The 21,715-nt window shown below is 41.1% G+C and overlaps 1 protein-coding gene across 1 annotated transcript in view; it reads right to left on the bottom strand.

Moving 5' to 3' along the window:
• The window catches only part of WDR19 (WD repeat domain 19), a 98,555-nt gene that overhangs the window by 10,928 nt on the left and 65,912 nt on the right, over positions 1-21,715 (bottom strand). Inside the window, exons 27-34 of the mRNA XM_021701610.1 lie at positions 20,153-20,265; positions 18,489-18,557; positions 9,011-9,088; positions 7,390-7,486; positions 5,736-5,860; positions 3,045-3,126; positions 1,174-1,324; positions 152-275 (exon numbers count right to left, since the gene is read on the bottom strand). Of these exons, the coding sequence (XP_021557285.1) occupies positions 152-275; positions 1,174-1,324; positions 3,045-3,126; positions 5,736-5,860; positions 7,390-7,486; positions 9,011-9,088; positions 18,489-18,557; positions 20,153-20,265 (839 nt within the window). The remainder of the gene's footprint in view (positions 1-151; positions 276-1,173; positions 1,325-3,044; positions 3,127-5,735; positions 5,861-7,389; positions 7,487-9,010; positions 9,089-18,488; positions 18,558-20,152; positions 20,266-21,715) is intronic.

A 21,715-nucleotide genomic window follows, 5' to 3' on the forward strand; every position in this document is an offset into this window, starting at 1 on the left:
GACCCAGCAAGGTAAAGCAAATTGCAGAAGGTTATATAGCCAATAAAGCAGCAGAAAAAGGATTTAAGCCCAGGACCATCTGATCGCCAAGTGTGCTTTTTACACATCAAGTATTCAAATGAACTATAAATAGAAGATATAAAGAACTTACTGTTACAATGCAATATGGGATGTTATTTTTACATCCAGGACAGAGGAGTTCACACTCTGGGAGAAGAAATTCGCAGAATGGACACGGGGTTGTGGCCTCTTCTGTCTCGGATGTATCAGGTCTCCTGTGAGAGAGAATCATGTGGAACATGCCTACTTCTTCACAGTCAGGATCTGAGACTAGAGAGAAGCTCACATCAACCTGCACCCCAGCTCAGGGAGGAAGGAGAGGGACTGAGTGGTTAAACCGGAGCACTATCCAGGCCACATTTGGGGGCTGGAGTTCACAGCACGGTAAATGGTGGAAACATGGGTGGGTCTTGCTGGATCTTCTCTTCCTGTGCCACCGATGCCGCTGATGGGGTAAGCTTGCTTCTTCCCCTGTCCCCCTTTTGTGGACTGAAGCGGTAAAGGCTATTCAGGGCTGTGCAACAGGACTTCTGTGACAATGGCAATGTTCCAGTTCTGCGCTCTTCAGTACGGTAACCAGGAGCCACGTGAAGCTTCTGAGCACTTGAAATATGGATAGTGGGAGGAACTAAGGTTTACATTTTTTAAAATTTTAATTAATTTAAATTTAAATAGCCACACGTGGCTAGCAGTTACCATATGAGACCTCATAGCTGTAGAGGAGTCTTCTGTGGGGAGAGAATGACTAGCTTGTCTTCCGAGCTAGTGCCCGGGCCACAGTGGCACTGAACGGTCAGGGTAGATGTATGTGCTCTGGGCACCCCCTGACTCTCAACGAGGAGGAACCCTCTGGGCTCAGGATGACAAAGCTGGAAGACAGAGGTCTCTGTCCTTGCATCAGGACACAGCAGCCCTGAGCCATGACACTGTGTTTAGAAGTCAAATACTGACTTTTTCAAGCCATTGTTGGGTTTTCTGCTGCTGCTAGCTGAATACAATCCTAATCGCCACCCCCAGTCCATTCTCTGCCTGAGCCTGCACATTAGCAGCCAGAGTCTGAAAACTACATTTGTGAAATGTGATGAGGTAGCAGAATCAGCTGTCACTGCCTACCTGACCATGGCCTCGATCTTCTTTTTGTATTTGGCATCTATTTTGTTGCGGTACTCGGGCCTCATCAACATGGCTGCGAAGCTGAAAGCAGAGTTCTTCAGGCCTGCTCGGTGACACTCGATCACTGTGGACGTCAGGATTGGCACGATATCTGCAATACACACAGGAGAGCAGAAAGCCCAGGGCTTCTGCTGTCATGACTCTGTCCCCGTTCAGGAGGACAACACAATCGCACCTCTAAGTTTGCTTTTCCTGGCAAAGAACCAGATAGGACCTGTTTCATGAGGAAAGGGTGCTCATCAAAATGTCCTTCCTGTGGTTATACTGTGTTTTGCCTTGTAGCCCTGGGACCTGCACTCCCTTGATGTCCCCTTTTGCCTGTATCCTCCCCAAACCACTCATGCGTTTTTGCGTTTGACAGGACTGCCCGTGAATGGTCAGGGAGATTAGTCATTTTATGCACTGACCTCTCTGCGTGCGTCTGTGTCTTCAGGACAGATACCCAGGAGGTGAGTTACTGGATCAAAGAACGTGACTTTTTAAAAAAAATGCTCTTAGCACAAATTGCCAAATTGCTTTCTAGAAAGGCCATACCATTGTCCATTCCTAGGAGCAGTCATGTGAGTGCCCGTCCAATTGCACCCTTTGCCATCATGGTATACAATTATTGTAAAGTCTTTTTCATGTAACAAGAAAGAATATAGTTATAGAAGAGGGGTTGGTGAATTTTGACCCGTGGGCCAAATCTGGCCCTCTGTTTTTGTATGGCTCATGAGCTAAGAGTGGCCTTTATGTTTTCAATGGTTGAAAAAAATCAAAAATATTTTGTGACATGTGAAAATTATATGACATTCAAAGGTCAGCATCCCAAAATAAAATTCTGTTGGAACACAGCCACGCTCATTCATTTTCTTACAGTTTATATAAAAGTAGTAGCTGTGACAGACCGTTATGATCCATGAAGCCCCAGACATTTGACATCTGTACCTTTACAGAAAGATTTTATTGACCCCCGTCATAGAATGTGAGAAAGTCTTTTAACTGAAGAATGTTATAATGACAAGTCGTTAAGAATAATGGGACATTTTATAGTGGCAGTGGCCCGTTGTGGTTGAGAGCGGAGTCAGACTTACTAGCTAACAGTGTGATCTTGGGCAAGTGTTAGTGCACTTCTTTTCCCTCTGTTTGCTTCTCTTGTGAAATAGGGAAAATAATAAGAGTACCCATGGGTGTAGTTTTGAGGCTGTTATCCTTAGAAAGATCTGCTTGATCTTGGCTGGCATCTGGGAACTTGGATTTTGGGCGAGTTTCTACCATTTCCAGATCAGAGTGGCTCACTGTGCCTAAATTCTTTGTACAGTATGGTTTATGCTGAACACCTGCTTTCTGGGAGTCTGGAAATGTTTCCATGCCAGGTAGGGGATGCCTACATGACCAGCCCCCAGTACAACCCCTGGGCACTGAGTCTCTCATGAGCACCTCCGGTAGATACCATTTTACATGTGTTGTCACACAACTCACTGCTGGAGGAGTGTGTCCTGTGTGACTCCACTTGGAGGGGACTCTTGGAAACATGCACCTGTTCTCATCCAGACTTCACCCTGCGCGCCTTTTCCCTTTGCCAGTTTGGTTTTGTATTCTTCTGCTGAAATAAATCTTAGCCTTCAGCACTATTACGTGTTGCGTTCTGTGAGTCCTAGTGAACTTGGGGGTGGTCCTGGGGTCCCATTAGACTACTTCCTGGGGTGGGTATAGGATTAATGAGTTAATCTGTGTAGAGAAGAGTGACTGGCAGAGTTGGTGACTGTAGATCTTACAATGCCACACTGATGCACAAATATGGGTGACAGGCCCTTCTCAATAGTACTTACGTGATGGAAACTTGCTGATGTTGTTGGCCACCCGAATAAGCATACGTGCCCCTTTCATATGATCTCCATTTTTAACATGAATCTGAAATAAATGACATATTTTACTCTTAAGAGATTTTGATTAACTCTTAATTCATGCTTTGTTCCCCCAAATAATCTGTACCTTTACAGAAAGATTATTATGACCCTGAACAGGGTTGTCCCATGATCCTCACAGCCTTACCTGGCTTATGGCACTCGGGATTTCTCCTTTGTTTCTCCTTCCAGCAGCTGCTGCCTGGCCCCGTGGCCTCACTGACCTTACCCCTCCTCTATGCTCTGCTTTTTACTTCGCCCCAGACCATATGACATGAGTTCACATCCCTGATCCATCTCTTACTGGCCATTTTTGGAGGGCTAATAATACCAACTTTGCCAAGTTGTGAGACCTGAAAGCTGAGGCTTTCAGGCAGAGAGAGAGATGAGTTGTTAAAGGAAGAGGGCAAAGGGGCAGCAGCAGCTGGAGGGCCTGAGATTGGGTGAGTACTGAGTATGAGTGGGGCCCGTGTCGCCTAGGATGAGAGGAGGCTTGGAGAGTCAACAGGGCCAGGCCATGATGTCGCCATGTCATCCAGCAAGATGGGGCAGCCCACAGAGGTGGCGGGGGGGGGGTGTTGTGGGTAGGGGTGGGGGTGGAGAGAAGTAGAGCCAATAGGAGGCAGAACTGGTGGTATTTGGTGAGAATGTGCAGGGTGAGGTTAGAGTAACTCCCAGGCATCAGGTCTGAGCATTTACTGCTACATGAGAAATACGAACTGAATCTAAAGCTGCTTGTTCTGCGCTGACTCTGGGCCTCAGGCTGCCCAGCTCCGTCATCCAGACTCAAAGGTCCCAGGCTGTGCCTCTGTCAAAATCCCTGTTCCAGCTCTGGGAGGAAGCATCCACCAAAGCTGTCTTGATATCCCCTGAAATGTGGATGACTTTCTTCAGTCCTTTGGGCCAAACATGCCTGTGACACATTTACATCAATTTGTTCTTACTTGAAAAGGTTTAACAGTTTCCCTTTTGGTATCACAAACAGTTAAACATCTTGAGAATGTGTGGTGCTTGCATAAAAGTTGAGAACTACAGCAAATGGGGAAGAGTCCCAGGTGCTCTTCAGTGGGAGGGGGAGAGGGTGTCTGGGGCCAGAGGAAAAGAAATATACTTGAGAACCATCCCTGCGACTTAGGGTGGTAGAAACCCTGGTCCTGGAGGGCTGCTTGCTTATAGGATTCCTCAACTTTTGCTTCCCGTCTTCCACCCTGAAAAGCTCTATTTTGCTGGATTCGGTGCCCGCGGCACATGGGCACCACCACTCATGTCCGCAGTTGAGAGAGACCGCCCTTCTCCCTTTCTACTCCTTTCCAAATGAGACGAGGGATCCTCCTGCTGCCCTGGAGGGAAATGTACCCTCGAGGATTGCAAGTTGGAATTCTCGCTTTTTTCTTACCATCAGTGTTACAGAACTGTGTGGCCTCATACGGTAGCCACTAGCCACATAAGAGCTATTTAAATTTTAAAATTAAAATTATATAAAATTTAAAAATGTAGCTTCTCAGTTGCAGTAGCTGTATTTCCGGTGCCCCACGGCCAGGCTGGCAGCTGCCATATGGGGCAGCACAGACCCAGCCACCTACAACACTGTAGAAAGTTCTGGACAGTGCTGGTAGAGATAATTAGGATCTAAATCATTCATAACATGACTCCTCTATCCTAGGTACTGTCAAAATTAAATAAGCTCTTGTGGACTGGCCTGGAAACCAAATTAACATTAATATGGGAAGATGTACTTTGATTTAATGAAAATTTGGAAAAATATGTAAGTTGGATTCTGCCTGTATCTTTACAGAGATATGTGTGTAAATATATTACAAAATTTACATATATCTACACACACATAACATTTAAGTAAATTGTACATACAAGTATTTGAGGTTTGCATGCTATAGTTTGTTTTTATTAAGAATTACTAATTGAAAAGACAGAATACACAACTGGACATAAATATAATCCTAATGTGGTCACAAAAAAAAAAGTGCACACATGTATTTACCAAAGTATAGAGGATATATACAGCACCATGGTAACAGTTGTTACATCTGGTGATGGACTTAAAGGGTAAATTACTTTTTCATTATACTTTTCTACATTCTCTAAATTTCCTCCGTGAATGTATTATTTTTATATTCAGATGAAAACTAAATAGTATTAAACATTGTGGAATTGTATAAAGTCCACTGTCTTAGAATTCATAAACTAGTAAGCTCTGGTTAAACAAAAATGCCTTAAGTAAATCTTCTTTTTGACCAGGTAATACATTTATATGCTTCAAAATCTAGACAAGATAGAAATACATACACAGAGAAACCCGCTCTCCCTCTTGTCCCCTGACTGGGGATTACTGCCATGCCTCCTCTACTTTTGCTAGCTAGACTCTTGAGTCTATTTCTAGTTTTATTTGCAACGAATATATATTCATTCTTACTTTCTGCCCTTTTGTACACAAAAGGTAGCAGACTGTATAATTATCCTGTATGTTGCTGTTTTTCACTTAACAATACAGAGGTCTAGAAAATCACTCTAATCCAATGGAGGGGTGCCCATAAGAAATCCCTTCAGGTGATAAACTCACTTGGCAGATTGTGTCCCAAATCACTCAAAGGACCTCACCTTCACTAGTATATAACTGTGCAGAATCATGAGGTTGGTGGCCATCTCAGAGGGAATTTTGATCTTCTGGGATTTAAGTTCTGCATACATGCTAAAGAGAACGTCGTGAGCATTCCGATAGTTTCCTGGAAAAAAGGTGGCAAAATGACATTATTACAAAGGATGAAATCAGGACTTTCTGTAGGCCCTCATTTTATTTTTTTAAAGTTTTTATATAAATTCCAGTTAGTTAACATGGAGTGTAATATTAGTTTCAGGTGTACAAGACAGGGATTCAGTACTTTAATACATCACCTGGTGCTCCTCACAATATGGGCCCTCATTTTATAAGGAGATTTTGTTATTAGTAATATCTTTATAATTTCTTATACAAAGTAACTCAGTAGTTTTTCCTGTGGTAACTGATGGTACGAATATCCAGCCGGTCCCTCAGGGAGAAAATGGTGTCATCCTACCCATCTCCCTCTTCTCAGGACACCACGACCTGCCACTAAAGCCAATGGGTCATCAAGTTTGGAGTCTACCTTCCAAGTCTCCCAAACCCAGCCTGGCCCCAGGCCCACTTTAATGCTTCTCGCCATCTGTTCGCCATCTGTCCGCAGCAGCGTGCTCCTCGCTGCTTGTTCTGCCTCCATGCTGACGTCAGAGTGTTCTTGTAAAGACCTCAAGTTCACGCTCCAACATGAAACCCTCCAAGGGCCTTAGGGATTGGCGGCAAATTCCCAAGCAAAGGGCCGGAGCCCTTCAGGATCTGCCTCTGCCAACCTTACCAACCTGACTTGGCCGTCCCCTCCCTCTGTGCCTCGGTTGGTGCCCCTGTGTCCCCTGCTGCTGCTCTCCCCGCATGCCCCTCTCCGTCCTCCTCTGCCCTCTCAGCCTTCCAAAGCTCCAGAAGCTTCCAACTTCTGTTGCCTTCTGTCATCTCCACCCTCGTGATGAGGTGGACCCCTCTCCTGACGCCCTTCTACTGGATGTCCTTTCCATCGTGGCTCTTCTCACCCTGCATAACAACCCTGAACCTACTTTCCATCTCTCCCACCAAATCACGACTCCCTGAGGGTGGAACCGTGGCTCAGTCTTCTGCATCCTGAGCTCCCACCATGTACCCTACACTAGGTGTTAGGTCAATAAAGTAGTGACTTACTTAATTGCATAGTTGCCGAAACTGTGTTCCGCATTTATGAACATCTAAAAGAATCAGCTTGCAAAAACTAGATGTCAGACTAATTCTCTTGGTCAATAAATATTTAGAGAGCATGTAAGTAAGTGAATGGAACCGTTCTGGAGGTTCTATAAATAGTCCCTGCATGCTATTAAGAACTAGGTCAATTATAATACCACATCATCTCCCATCTTCTAGTATCTCCTCTGTTGTTAAAGGCAAATACATGGGATGGCAAGAAAGTGCTGCAAGTGTAGGAGAGGGGCCACGGGGCGGAGAGGCCGTGCAGGGGAGAGGAAACAGCATGATCAAGAGAAGGCGTTAGTGGAGTTACTCTGTGATGGGGAAATATCTCGCTTCTCTCGAACCCTAGTCTTCAGGGTTCGGAGCAAACTCAGATTAGAAAAGGGCTCCTACTTCCTGTGCAGAAAAGGGGCTGGAACTTGATTCTCCTGCTTGAATATGAGAAAAACATGAGTGCCCGGGGCCTACCGGCAGACTGCTCTTCTCTGGCAATGATGATGGCGGTCCGCGCAGCCTCTCGGTACTGCTTCAGGGCCATGTATAAGCGGAACAGGTACTTGGCATCCTGACATACAAACCATTACAGAAACATCACTTTCTTCGTTAGCTAACGGGAGAAACACCTAGAATTTTGCATTTCAGCTGGAATCTGCTTTTGATACAGTTTTTAAAAAATCCATTGAATAAAGAATTTATCAAGTATTTATTCATAGTTTAATATGTGCCAGGTTGTATTCTAAGTCCTTGAGAAATCTTAGTGTGTTTAAATCCTCATGCCCTCCCCGGGAGGAAGGCACAATTATATACTAATCGCACTGGTGATAAGCAACCACAACGGGACCTCTCCAGAGCCTGGATCTGAGCCACAGTGGTCGGGCTTTAGAGTCTGTGCTCCTAACCCTACTCCATAGACTTATCTCCTGCGTGCTTGAAATCAAAGTGTATTCTTACACGATGTACCAATTCGTACAATTTCAAAAATTGCTACACCTATATATATATATTTCTTTGGCCCATAAAGAACTTTGGCCTTTGACTATTTTTCTATTCCTATTCTCTTCACCTCTAGACAACTTCCTATGCTGGTTTCCTGACTATTAGACTAAGTGGACACCGGGTGAGCTGGCTGGGAAGAGTTTAAGGGCCTGTGCCCTTTGGCAGGTTAATTTAGCCTCCCTGTGTCTTGTGTCTCTACCTGTGAAATACTGGAAATGGACCTGGGGATCAGGTTCGCTATAATCCTCTCCTGCTATGACATTCTAGCGCCTTCTCTCCTAATCAGTACCATGACTTCCTTCACAAGAAAATCACCTCAAACATCAAAGCCAAAGGGAAGAAAAGGCTCAAGGGTATCCTCAAAGGAAACCGTCCTCATCAGGACCGAAAGAAGACCAATGTCTGTGTGAACTCCCGAGTCATGTACTTTGAAAATATGTTCTTAATGATTTATTTCTACTTTGTATTTACAGTGAGTTACTTTTATGCCAAATACGATTGTTATTAATTCCCATAACTTTTGAAATATGAACAAAGTATGCTGATTTTTAGGGATTAATGCTAACTCATAGTTCTAATAATATTTTTCATAGTTCCCAGAATAAATACAACTCTTTAAGGGGCGCCTGGGTGGCTCAGTCATTAAGCGTCTGCCTTTGGCTCGGGTCATGATCCCAGGGTCTTGGGATTGGGCCCCAAGTTGGGCGCCCTGCTCGGTGGGGAGCCTGCTTCTCCCTCTCCCTCTGCTGCCCCCTCTGCTTGTGCTTGCTCTCTCTCTTTGCCAAATAAATATATAAAATCTTTAAAAAAGAGAAAAACCTCTTCAACCTTTGAAGAAAATTGTGGGTGGTGAGAACTGCTATCCTGCGGGTGAGGACTGTGCCTGTTGCAGGTGGCAATGCCAATTTCAGAGAGTGAAAATATCCAATATCCTCTAAAATGCAGGGTCTGTCCAGCAGACCTCAAGCTGTGCTCACAGAGAAAATTTAGTAAGTCTATGACGCAGAAGCCATTATAGGTAAAAACAGGGCAGAATAAAGTCAGATCATAACTAAACTACTTAAAATCCAAGTGACAACAATATTTCTAGTACCTTAGGCATGCCATCACTCTCTCCCATCAGGTGGTCTATCAGCTGACTGGTCAGCAGTTCATCTTTGGCCTGACCAACCTGTTTAGGAAGAGAAAGAAAATGTAAATTCAGCATCTTAAAACTAGAAAGGAAGGGGAATGGGGGGAGACAAAGAACCTTGTGCTAAGGAAATGGAATAAAAAAAAATTGTAAAAATACCTGAAGTCAAGTGTCTGACATGATATAAATTTAGGGTCTTTCTTCATTCATTTGTCATCTCCATTAATAAAAGTCTATCCTTAGAAGCTATAGCTTCTCTAAGTGCCTATATCAAAAGTCCATATATTTTTTTTTTTCTACACACACAATATACTTCTTGGATGTTTCAGTAAAAACTTCCTTAAGGTAAGTGACTGTGACATCTAGATGACAGGGTCTTGAGCACAGGAACCGGGCCTTCTGTGACAACATGGCAGCAAGCACTGCATCTCCAGCACTCCCCAAGGACATGCCCTTGTCCATGGCCACCTGGAGTCCAAAGCCGAAAAAGTATGGCCATAGGAGCCTAGAAGAGAGCAGGCGGCAAGTGTGGGTGGAGTTCTGGAGAGGACGCTGGCTTGGAGACCTCGATCTGAGAGGCACCTCCATGAAGGTCAGAGTTCAATCACTGATGTGTGGTGTGGTGTTGATCAGGAAAAATTATGGGCCATATTGGAGGATGGAAATGTGTTAGTTTTAGCTAGTAGGAATAATTATTGACAAGAGTAGGAGGCTTAAGAGCCTTGTGTCTATAAAAAAGGGGTGAGCCAAGAACAGAACTGGAGCTCCACCAAAGGGAACGAACACTGAAGAGTGCAGTGCTGCCCTCCTCGCATTAATGACACAGTCAGAAAAGCCACCAGAAAATGAAGGAGACGGTCATCAGGACACAGCAACATATGGCCTAGCTTGCTACACCTCAGGGGAAAGGACAAAGAGAAGTTAGAAAGTTCCTTGTGCACAAGGGATCGTAGTGAACCTGTGGAGTGGAGAGGCTCTTGTGGCTGCAGAATTTCTACACACTTGCGTGTCATCAGTGCAAGAAAGCTACGCTTTGAAGAATCTGTTGCCTCTGCTTTTACCACTGCTATAAGGAAGGGACTCTGTAAGGAAGAGAAATCCTGTACAGTTCCTCATCTTGATGGCTTTTGTGGATGGTTTTGGGTGAATAAGTCAGTACAGAGACATGGTTAAAGCAAGGGCTCTGGAGTCAGCCTGCCTGAGGTCAAAGGATCACCTGTGTGATCTTCAGCAGGTAACTCCTAGGGCCTCAATGAGGATCAAAATAATACCTAACTCACAGTACTGTTTTAAGGATTAAATAAGTTAATACCCTTAAAGGGCTTGGACTGGTGCTAAGCAGATGGTGTTGCCAGATATAGCAAATAAAAATACAGGGCACCTGGTTAATTTGAATTTCAGAAGGTTGAACACACTCAAAATGTTAGGATAGATGGAAAGGGGAGCCAGTAAGGAATAGATGTGGCCACTCAGAATTAAAATTAAAAGGAGGATGGAGACAGAATGCTGAGGAACACTTACATTTAAGGAGCAGAGGAGTCAGTGAAGGAGGCTGAGAAGGGACCATCTGGGAAGTAACTGGAGAAGCAGTGCTCTAAGGGAGTACAAATTTCAGGAAACATGCAGTACAATAGCATAAAATGCTGCCATAACATTGAATAAAGACTGAGAAGAGACTCATGTATTTAGCAAGTAAGAGATCAGTTGGGGACCTTTTAGAGAAGGTTTACAGTGAACCTGTGGGGAGGAGAGGCTCTGGAGTCAGCCCGCCTGAGGTCAAAGGATCACCTGTATGATCTTCATCAGGTAACTCTTGGGACCTCAATGAGGATACAAATAATACCTTATTTTTGTAAGGTATAAAATAATACCTTTACAGAGAGGTGAACGCAGAAGCTGACTGCAAAGAGGCAGGAGGGCCCCCAACAAGATAATGGATACTGTGAAGACCCATCTTTCTCATTCATCTCATGGGTTCACTCAGGTAATGATTCCCAACAAGGGCTCTACTACACACATACACCAAGAATGTATTTCAGAAACTTCAGGGGTAGAGGATGGGGGTGGGTGAAGTATGAATATTTTTAAGATATTCTCAATTACAGGATCAGCAGGTAGGAGTGCACAGATTATAAGAAAATTCAAGTCGGGAGGGAGTCTTAAGGTGGAAAGAAATGGAGGACTGGAAGGAAATTTATATCATCTATATAGTGCTTTCACTGAGCTGGGAACCAACATGTGTTCAATTCAGCAAATATTTATTGAATGCCCACAATATGCTAACCATTCTATGGAAAAAATGGGTCCTTGATCTTGAGGAGCTATTAATCTGAAGGGGGGTAACTGCAGTGGTAAGTGATGTTCAAACTACTTAGAGAAGATTCTAAGGAGGGTGAAATTTCATCCAGAGGACATTTTAGGAAAGGCTTGTGTGTGAAGTGGGTCTTGCATGTTGTATAGGAGTGTGAAGACAGAGGTGTAGGAGGGAGGGTGGCCTAGGTGTAGGGGACAGCAAGAGTGAAGGAACAAAGGAAGGGGAGCCCCGAACTACTCACGTAAAAGTGGCCAGTTTAGTGTAGCATAGACAACTGACCTAGAGGAGTGAATAGGCAATTTGCTTGGAAAGAAGACTTAGGGTTTAGTCCTAGCTCTATTATTTTCTATTTGGGTGGCTTTAGGTTAGTCATATCATCCTCTGGGACCTCCGTTTCCTCATCAATAAAATGAAGGAGGTTAGACTGGATCACTGCAGGGGTACCTAAGATTCTGTGATTCTTGAAGGATAGCTTGGGAATAAATTGTGAGGCAATGGGGAGTCACTCAAGGGTCTGCAGCTGAAGAATACAAGGATTCAAAACTGGACTTTAGGAAAATTATCCAGTAGTGAAGTTCACAATGCACTTGTTTGAATTAATGAAGTAAGCCCAGTAATGGATAATAAACACAAATATGTTGGTTTTATAGGCTACATGTCCCTGACTTAATAAAACTTATTATTATAAAATACATAGCATAACACCTAGAAGTAGATACTGTAGAATTAAAGAACACCAATAAAAGGAGAAAAAATTTGATAGCTGCAAGGGACATCTAGAATTTTGTCTGATATTGATTCTCTTGACTTTTCTGAGAAATGCTCCTACTTCCATTTCAACCATGGGGTTCTAGTGGGACTTTCGTGCCCCAGAGGACGCCATTCTCTATGACCAAAGAAGTGGGAATGTCAAGGGGTGGGAATTTAACCCAGTTTGCCAAAGCAGGATATTCCATCCCTGTGGCCACTAGTTGTTTAATCTTGGAATGGACATCTGAGCTAACCAAATCAGAGTCCTTCTGGATTTATGAATTTGGGACCAGAATTCCAGTCCATCTTTGGTAGGAAGGGTGGGAAATGTATTCTTGAGAGCTACTGGAAGTCTTGAGTCCAGCTTTCTGAGGAAGTAGGTCTTAGAAAATGTTGTGGATATGCAGAGAAAACCAGAGAATGTACCTATTTTTATAATAAAATAAAATGGCATTATGTAGATGGCCAGAGAATAATTTCCATTCTTTAATAATTTCACTGCAGCTTCAAATTCAGGTACTTTTAGAAAATACTAATTTTTATGTCACAATAAAAAACACCAACATTTATAACTGAAAAAGCTTAGAAACAGAATATTCCTAGCACCCAAATGATGGTCTCTAAAACTATTTCTCACTAAAAGGAATCAGAACTCCTTAGAGAAATGGCTGATTCCACGTCTGGGGCAAGAAATGGAACCTGGCCACAGCAATTAGGCAAGAAAAAGAAATAAAAGGCATCCAAACTGGAAAGGAAGAAGTTAAAGTGTCACTATTTGCAGACGACATGATACTATATATAGAAAACCCTAATAAATCCACCAAGAAACCATTAGAACTAATAAATAAATGTTGCAGGATATATAATCAATATGCAAAAATTTGTTACCTTTCTATACACTATTAATGAAACATTAGAAAGAGAAATCAAGAAAAGAATCCTATTTACAATCACATCAAAAAGAATAAAATAGCTAGCAATAAATTTAACCAAGCAGGTGAAAGACTTGTACACTGAAAACCATAAGACACTGATGAAAGAAACTGAAGAAGACACAGATACAAGGAAAGATATTCCATGCTCATGGATTAGAAGACTATTGTTAAAAATGTCCCTATTATCCAAAGCAATCTAAGATTCAGTGTGATACCTATCAAAACTCCAATAGTGTGATACCTAATAAAACTCCAATGGCATACTTCACAGAACTAGAATAATTCTAAAATTTGTATGGAACCACAAAAGATCCCAAATAGCCAAAGCAATGTTGAGAAAGAAGAACAAAGTTGCATGTAGGAATCATGCTCCGATTTCAAATTATACTACAAAGCTACAGTAATCAAAACAGTATGGTATTAGTACAAAAATAAACACACAGATTAATGGAACAGAGTAGAGAGCCCAGAAATAAACCCACACATATAGGGATGATTAATCTATGACAAAGGAGCCAAAAACACACAATGAAGAAAGGACAGTTTTTTTAATAAAAGTGTTGGGAGGGGCACCTGTATAGCTCAGTTGGTTAAGCATCTGACTCTAGATTTTGGCTCAGGTCATGATCTCAGGGTCAGGAGATCAAGCCCAATGTCAGGCTCCTTGCTGAGCATGGAGCCTACTTGGGATTCTGTCTCTCCCTCTCCCTCTGCCCCCAGCTGTTTGTGCTCTCTCTCTAAAAAGAAAAAAATTAAATAACAAATAACAAAATAAAAGTGAATAAGACAGGTGCAGCCCCTGCCCCACTCCCCCACAAAGTTGGGAAAACTGGAAAGCCAAATTGAAAAGAATGAAACTAGATCACTTTGATACACCATACACAAAAATTAACTTAAAATGTAAAGACTTGAATGCAAGACCTGAAACCATAAAATTCCTAAAAGAAAATATAGGAGGGTAAGCTCCCTGATATCAGTCTTAGTGATGTCTTTATAGATCTGACTCCAAAGGCAAGGCAAACAAAAGTAAAAGTAAACAAATGGGATTATATCAAACTAAAAAGTTGCACAGCAAAGGAAACCATCACCAAAAGGAAAAGGAAATCTGAATGGGAGAAGATATTTGCAAACTATATATCCAATAAGGGGTTAATATCCAAACTATATATAAAAAATTCATATAACTCAACAACAACAAAACCAACCTGATTAAAAAATGGGCAGAGGATCTGAATAGATATTTCTCCAAAGAAGACATACAAATCGCCAACAGGCACATGAAAAGATACTGCACACCACTAATTATTAGGAAAATGCAAATCAAAACCACAATAATATATCACCTAACACCTGTTAGAATCGTTATTATCAAAAGGACAAGAAATAACAAGTGTTGGAGAAGATGTGGAGAAAAGGAACCCTGGTACACTGCTGGTGGGATTTTAAGTTGATATAGTTACTATGGAAAACAGTATGGAGATTCCTCAAAAAATTAAGAATAGAACTACCATATGCCCCAGCCATTCCACTTCTCAGTATTTATCCAAAGAATACAAAAACACTAAATTAAAAAAAATGTTCCCTTATGTTTGTTGCAGCATTTACAATAGCCAAGATATGAAAACAAGTTTCCATCGATAGGATGAATGAAGATGTGGCATATATATACAATGGAATACTACTCAGCCATAAAAAAGAATGAAATCTTGCCAAATGTGACAACATGGATTGACCTTGAGGGTATTATGCTAAGTGAAACAAGTTCAAGAAAGAAAGATACCACATGATTTCACTCATATGTGGAATCTAAAACAAAATAAAACCAAAACAAATTCATAATTCACTCATAATTCATATCTTGGCTATTATATATATATAATATGATATTAAAAATGAAAAAATAAAAAAAAACAAAAGCACTTCTAGAGGTCACCTTTGGAGGATGCTAGGGAACCAACTCATTATTCTTAAAACTAGTAAACAAAGGGGGAAAAAAATCAAGTATTTACCCTATTTTTCTTTTATCTTAGTGTAACAAAATAGCTGATGTGGAATTCAGAAGGAATGACAAATATCATCATTTTGCAACCCCTAATAAAATAATGGATTTAAGTAATAAATATTAATGGCTGCTGAAATCATTAGGTGAAAGGCCGATGGGAAACCTTATAATGGAGGGATCAGGCTGACCACTTCAACATCCAATAATCGATCTTAACACCATAAAAACAGAGATGACAAATTATGGGCTACTATAGACTGAATGTTTATGTACCCTGCAAATTCATATGTTGAAGCCCTACCCCATGATGTGATTGTATTTGAGGATAGGGCCTTTGGGAGTAATTAGAGTTAGATGAGGTCATGAGGGTGGGGCCCTTATGATGGGATTAGTGGTGTTATAAAAAGAGGAAGGGAGAGAAATCTCCTGGAAAGGCCATGTGAGGACACAGCAAGAAGGTGGCCATCTACAAGCCTGGAAGAGAGCTCTCAACAGGAACCAAATTGGCTGGCACCTTGATCTTAGCCTTCTCAGCCTCCAGAACTATGAGAAATAAATTTCTCTTTTTTAAGTCACCTAGTCTGGTAGTTTGTTATGGCAGCCTGAGCTGATTAAGATATGAGCCTACTTAAGCAAAATAAATCAATCAGAGAAAGACAATTATATGATCTCACTCATATGTAGACTTTAAGAAACAAAACCAGAGGATCATAGGGGAAGGGAGGGAAAAATAAAACAAGACGAAATCAAAAAGGGAGACAAACCATAAGAAACTCTTAATCATAGGAAACAAACAGGGTTGCTGGAGGGGAGGTGGGTAGGGGGATGGGGTAACTGGGTGATGGACATTAAGGAGGGCATGTGATGTAATGACCACTGGATATTATATAAGACTGATGAATCACTGACCTCTATCTCTGAAACTAATAATATGCTACACGTTGATTAACTGAATTTAAATTAAAAAAATTTAAAAAGATTCAAAATAGACCCAAACGAAATCCTAACGAGAAAAAAAAAAAGATATGAGCCAACTGATGTGATGAAATAGGAAGTACATGGCACCATCTATAAAGTCATCCTCCTAAAAATATCAAATCTATGTCTGATCAAGTCTCTAGATTTAATTACCAGTTAGTGGGAAATACAGGAGATGGGGAAATTTGCATCCTAACTAGATGTTCAGTAACATCAAGAAATGACAGAAAAATTGCAATGCAATGTTGGGAATGTAAAATGGTTTAGCTGCTTTGGGAAACAGTTGGGCAGTTCCTCAAAACGTTAAATATAGAGCTAACATATGGCCTAGCAATTCCTAGGTATATACCCAAGACAAATGAAAATACATGTCCACACAAAAACTCGTACACAAATGTTAACAGCAGCATTATTCATAAAAGCTTGAAAGTAGAAACAACCCAAATGTCTAACAACTGATGAATGGATAAACACAATGTGACAGAGTCCAAACACGGAATGTTATTCAGTCATAAAAAGGAATGAAGTATTAGTACATGCTACAACGCAGTTGAACCTTGAAAACATTCTAAATGAAAGATTCCATACACAAAGGTCACATATTGTGAATGATTCCATTTATATGAAATGTCTAGAGTAGGCAAATCCACAGAGATAGAAAGTAGATTATAATAAAGAATACATATAACACAACAATGAAGACAGTGTGGTGGTGGTCCAGGGGAGACAAATCAATGGAAGAGAATATAGAATCCAACACCAGACTCACACAAAAATGGTCATTTCATCTATGACAAACACTCCATGGTAATTCACTGGGGAAAAAAAGGTCTTTTGATAAATGGTGCTGGATCAACCAGATATCCACATGGGGAAAAAAAGATTCCTGACTCCTACCTCACACCATACACTAAAGTTAATTCAGGATGGGCATAGGCCTAAACAAGAAAGCTAAAACAATCTAATCTCTAGAAGAAAACATATGGGATGGGCAATGATTTCTTAGATAGGACTAAAAAACACTAACCATTAGAGAAAAGCTGGACTTTATTAAAACTTCAGAATTTCTTTCCATCAAGACACCAGTGAAGAATAAAAAGGCAAGCCACAGCTTGAGAAATTTTCACAATACATATATTTGATGAAAAGACTTGTATCTAGAAATTATAAAAAAATCCTACAAATCAGTAATAAGATGAGATGATATAATTAAAAATTAGAAAAAAGATTTAAAAAGCACTTCACAAAAGAGGATATCCAAATGGCCAATATACATATGAAAAGTTACTCTGTATCATCAGTCTTTAGAAAAATGGATTAAAACCATAATGATATACCACTATACATCTATCAGAGTAGCTACAATGAAATAGACTGGTAAGTGTTAGTAAAGAGAGCAACTAAATTCTTTCACACTGCTGGTAGAGTATAAACTGGTACAACGACTTTGAAAAAAATGTCTGGCAGTACCTACAATTGCTAAAATATGTGTATTTTATGACCTAATAATTCTACTCCTGGATATATACCCAATAAGACAGAGTGTTACGTCCATCAAAAGACATGAACCAATTTATGGCAACATTATTCATAATATGCCCAAACTGGAGACAACCCAAATGTTGTGGTACAGTCATATAGTAGAATACTACACAGCCACGAGTAAGAATGAACTATTGCTGGGCGCCTGGGTGGCTCAGTTGGTTAAGCGTCTGCCTTTGGCTCAGGTCATGATCCCAAGGTCCTGGGATGGAGTCTCGCATCAGGCTCCTTGCTCAGCAGGGAGCCTGCTTCCCCCTCTGCCCCTCCCCCTGCTCAAGCATGCTCTCTCTTGCAAAAATAAATAAATAAAAAATCTTAAAAAAAAAAAAAGAATGAACTATTGCTGCATGCAGTAACACACATGCATTAACAGACTTACTGTTGATTGGAAGAAACTGGACACAAAATAGTACAAGATACGTATGATTCCATTTATACGCTAGACAGATACAATCAATCTATAAGGATAGAGGTCAGAATTGTGGTTACCCTTGGCTGGGGGCACTGACTGGGAGGCAACATAAGAGAGGCTTCTGGGAGCTGGAAATGTTCTATATCTTGATCTCAATAGGGGTTACACCAGCGTACATATATGAAAAAATGAGTTATACACTTGGGATTTGTGCACTTTACTGCATGCAAGTTACACCTAAAAGAAAATCCAAAGGTTCTTATCTTTTATATACAGATTTTGTACCCATAAATAAATGACATGATGTTTGGGATCTGCTTTAAAATAAAACAGGGAAAGAGGTGGGGGGTATGAATAAGATAAGATTGGTCATATGTTGATAGCTGCAAAATCAGACGACAGGTACATGGGAACTTGTCACACTATTTCTGTATGTTTTTTAAAACTTCAAAAAGTTTTAAAAAATACTGGCATTCTCAAAAGGTCTCATTACAGAGTTTACTTACAGTTTCAATTGCCATTTCTATTGCTGCATTATCTTCTGAGCTCGGACATTTCAGGAAATGTTTAAGTGCCTGAAATGAGAATTGTATAGCAACTGAAAATTTCCAGACCACTTTCACACTGGGGAAAAACAAAGCTGTCACACACTCAAAGTAATGATAGTTCCTGAAAGTATCTTCCTCTCAGCCAGGGGCAGGCATTGTCTTAAAATAGACCCTTAAAAGGCTGAGTGCAGTTTGAACAATGGAAGGATCCAGTGAACCCTCTGAAGAATTTAGTTCTGACTTCTGGTGAGATGAGAATGAAAAATGAGCCCTCTTTCACTGTGAAGGTATAATTATTTTCATTCATTTGTTCGTTCAATAGCTATGAACTGCCCCGTGCTGCTATGTACATGGGTTTGTGCTGGCTGCCAGGGATAATCCCAGGAAGGAGAGGATAAGGCCCCTCTTGTTGTATTATGCACAGCCTAATTGGGGAGATCTGTGTAATGTGATAATATAAGGAACCAATTATTTTAAGTCCTCACTGGCTAACGCCACAACATCACACCACCACACCTATGAAGAAATTTCAGGTTATAAAAGTTTAAGCGATAAATGGGCAGCATGACCAGTTGTTTTCATAGGTGCTGTGAGGAAGAAAAGTTGATTAAACATGGGGATGATCCCGAAGGTGCCACCCAGGAAAAAGGACTTGAAGACGCACAGGTCCGTGTTAGATGGAAGGAGGGCAAAGAGGAATCTAGATGAGAACAGCGATGGGAAAAGGCTAATGGGAATATGGGTTTCTTCAATGGAAATAGCTGGACGCCAACAGCTGGTTGGGAAGTTCCGGCTTGTTGGTCAATTTGTGGGAATTCTCTTGGATGCCAGTTAAGGAGTCTGGACTTTATCTAAGTGGCCAGAAACCGTGAATTGGTGGCCAGGAGGCTGAGTTCACACACAGACATGTTTCTTTGGCGGGCGAGGTATTACACAAATACCTGGGCCCATATTTCAAAATTGGGAGACCGAGACTTCTGTTTCTCGTGAAAAATCCTCTGATCCGGCACTAGCAGGACCAACGCCTGAAAGGCCACAATGTTCTGGAAGCAGAAGCTATTTCCTCCAGACCAAACAGGTGCTACCCAGTGGTCCCCAGCTTGTCACACAATGAATGCACAGCTCCACTTAGTTCCGGCCTTTGCTTGAACACCATAACCCCTGCTGTAGGGGCGCTTTAGCAATAGAAGTGCACACCATTTGGGGCACAAAAGGAAGGGTGAGTCATAGGGACAGAAACTAAAAACAGGGAAATAGAAATCATATTGTAATAATCTAGTAATAGGTGACCCAGGTTTGAATTAAGCTGATGGTCGTTAGAATGAAAAGGGACAGACAGATGTCAGAGATACTACAAGGGAAGAATGTCATTGGCTGTGGAAGAGAGAGGATGATTTAAAATTAGCTCAGACTTCAGATCTGGGTATCTGGGAGCATAATATATTTAAAAAAATATTTCTGGGGTGCCTGGCTGATTCAGTCGGTGGAGCATGTGATTCTTGATCTCGGGCTCGTGAGTTTGAGCCCCACATTGGGCACAGAGATTACTTAAATAAATAAAAAAATATTTCCCATAAGCCTTCCTGGGGAGTTCAATGTATATTTTCTTGGAAAATACTAACACGTGAATATTGGCCACACAGCAAGAAGAATTTTCCAGCCTGAAAATGTCTTTTTTCTCCTTCAAAATACAAGGCGACACTTTGATAGTCTTCATTAGTAGTATCTTCAGAACCTACAACAGAAGTTCATTGAGTAAAATATCTGAGCAAAACTTGTTTACCTTTTATTGTTAACTTAAAAATAAGATCTAAAAACAGTTGATCTAAAAAGAGGTGATTAAAAAATTTTTAACTGCGAATATCACTGTTACCATCAGTGTTTGTTTTCATCACAAAACACAGTCACCATCATTATCCCAAACACCAACTCTGTTCCATCTTCTTCTCACTCTTACGTAGGAATCAGGACAGGAAATGATGAGGTTTTGTGAGAATCTAGGCTGTGGTCTGACATTACCCTTTGTGACTTTCATCCATCTCTAAGAGTCTCAATCTCATTTCCTGAAACAACGGGAACAACTAGGACGATACTTGCAATCATGATGCGCCTAGAGTTTCAGAACAATCATAGATCAACCTTAATACAAATGTGATCCATCTCCCTGTCTCAGCAATGCCTGGTTTAGACAACTGTCTGTATTTGTCAGACAAGTAAGGAGATAACATTCAAGTAGCCCATAGATGTCATTTAAGGATAATTATTGTTTTTCTTTAGGTTTGAAGCTTCAATATGTTAAGCACAGAGGAAGAAGGACCTCAAATCACTGTTTACATTTACCCAGGGGAGTCGGAGGCCCATGACTGCACCAAAGTATAACGACAGCCCCGGCCCTCCAGCCCAAGGTACATAGGAAGTTTACGAGAGAAGGGGTACAGAAAGGTGGAGAAAAGTAACCGCGTGTGTGTGCATGCGATACAGGATAAGCCACATCCTTATAAATGAGAAAACTTACAATGCGTTAGTGCTATGGTGATTTGCAGTGTTAAGACAGAAATGTCATCTGTCAAGTTAAATATTAATGATTCTAATGTTGCTTTTATCTATACTTCCTTTTTTTCTTTAGCTCTTTATTTTCTCCAATTATCTGAATGGCTTTCTAAGATATTAGAAGATGCTTTTACCTATTTGTTCCCTTAAAGACTGAAATAAAATTTTCTCATAAATCCTACCATCAATTCTTATGGTCATTTTGTGAATTTTAAAGAACAAAGTAACACAGGGCCGCCTGGGTGGCTCAGTCTGTTGAGTGTCGGCTCTTGATTTCAGCTTAGGTCTTGATCTCAGGGTTATGAGCTCAAGCCCCACTGGGCATGGAGCCCACTTAAAAAAAAAAATTAAATTAAAAAAAAAAACCAAAATAACACAAAAGGACAAATACTTCATGACTCCACTTATATGACACACTATGAATAGTCAAATTTATATAGACAGAGAGTAGAACAGTGGTTACCAGGGGCTGGGGGAGAGGGAAACGGGGAGATACTGTTTACTGAGTACAGGGTTTTAGTTCAGGATGATGGAAAAGTTCTGGAGATGGGTGGTGGTGATGGTTGTACAAAGCGAATGTACTTAATATATGACTGAACTGTACATGTAAAAATGGTTAAAATGGTAAATTATTG

Source organism: Neomonachus schauinslandi, chromosome 2, assembly GCF_002201575.2.
Source record: "Neomonachus schauinslandi chromosome 2, ASM220157v2, whole genome shotgun sequence".
Classification (NCBI taxonomy): domain Eukaryota; kingdom Metazoa; phylum Chordata; class Mammalia; order Carnivora; family Phocidae; genus Neomonachus; species Neomonachus schauinslandi.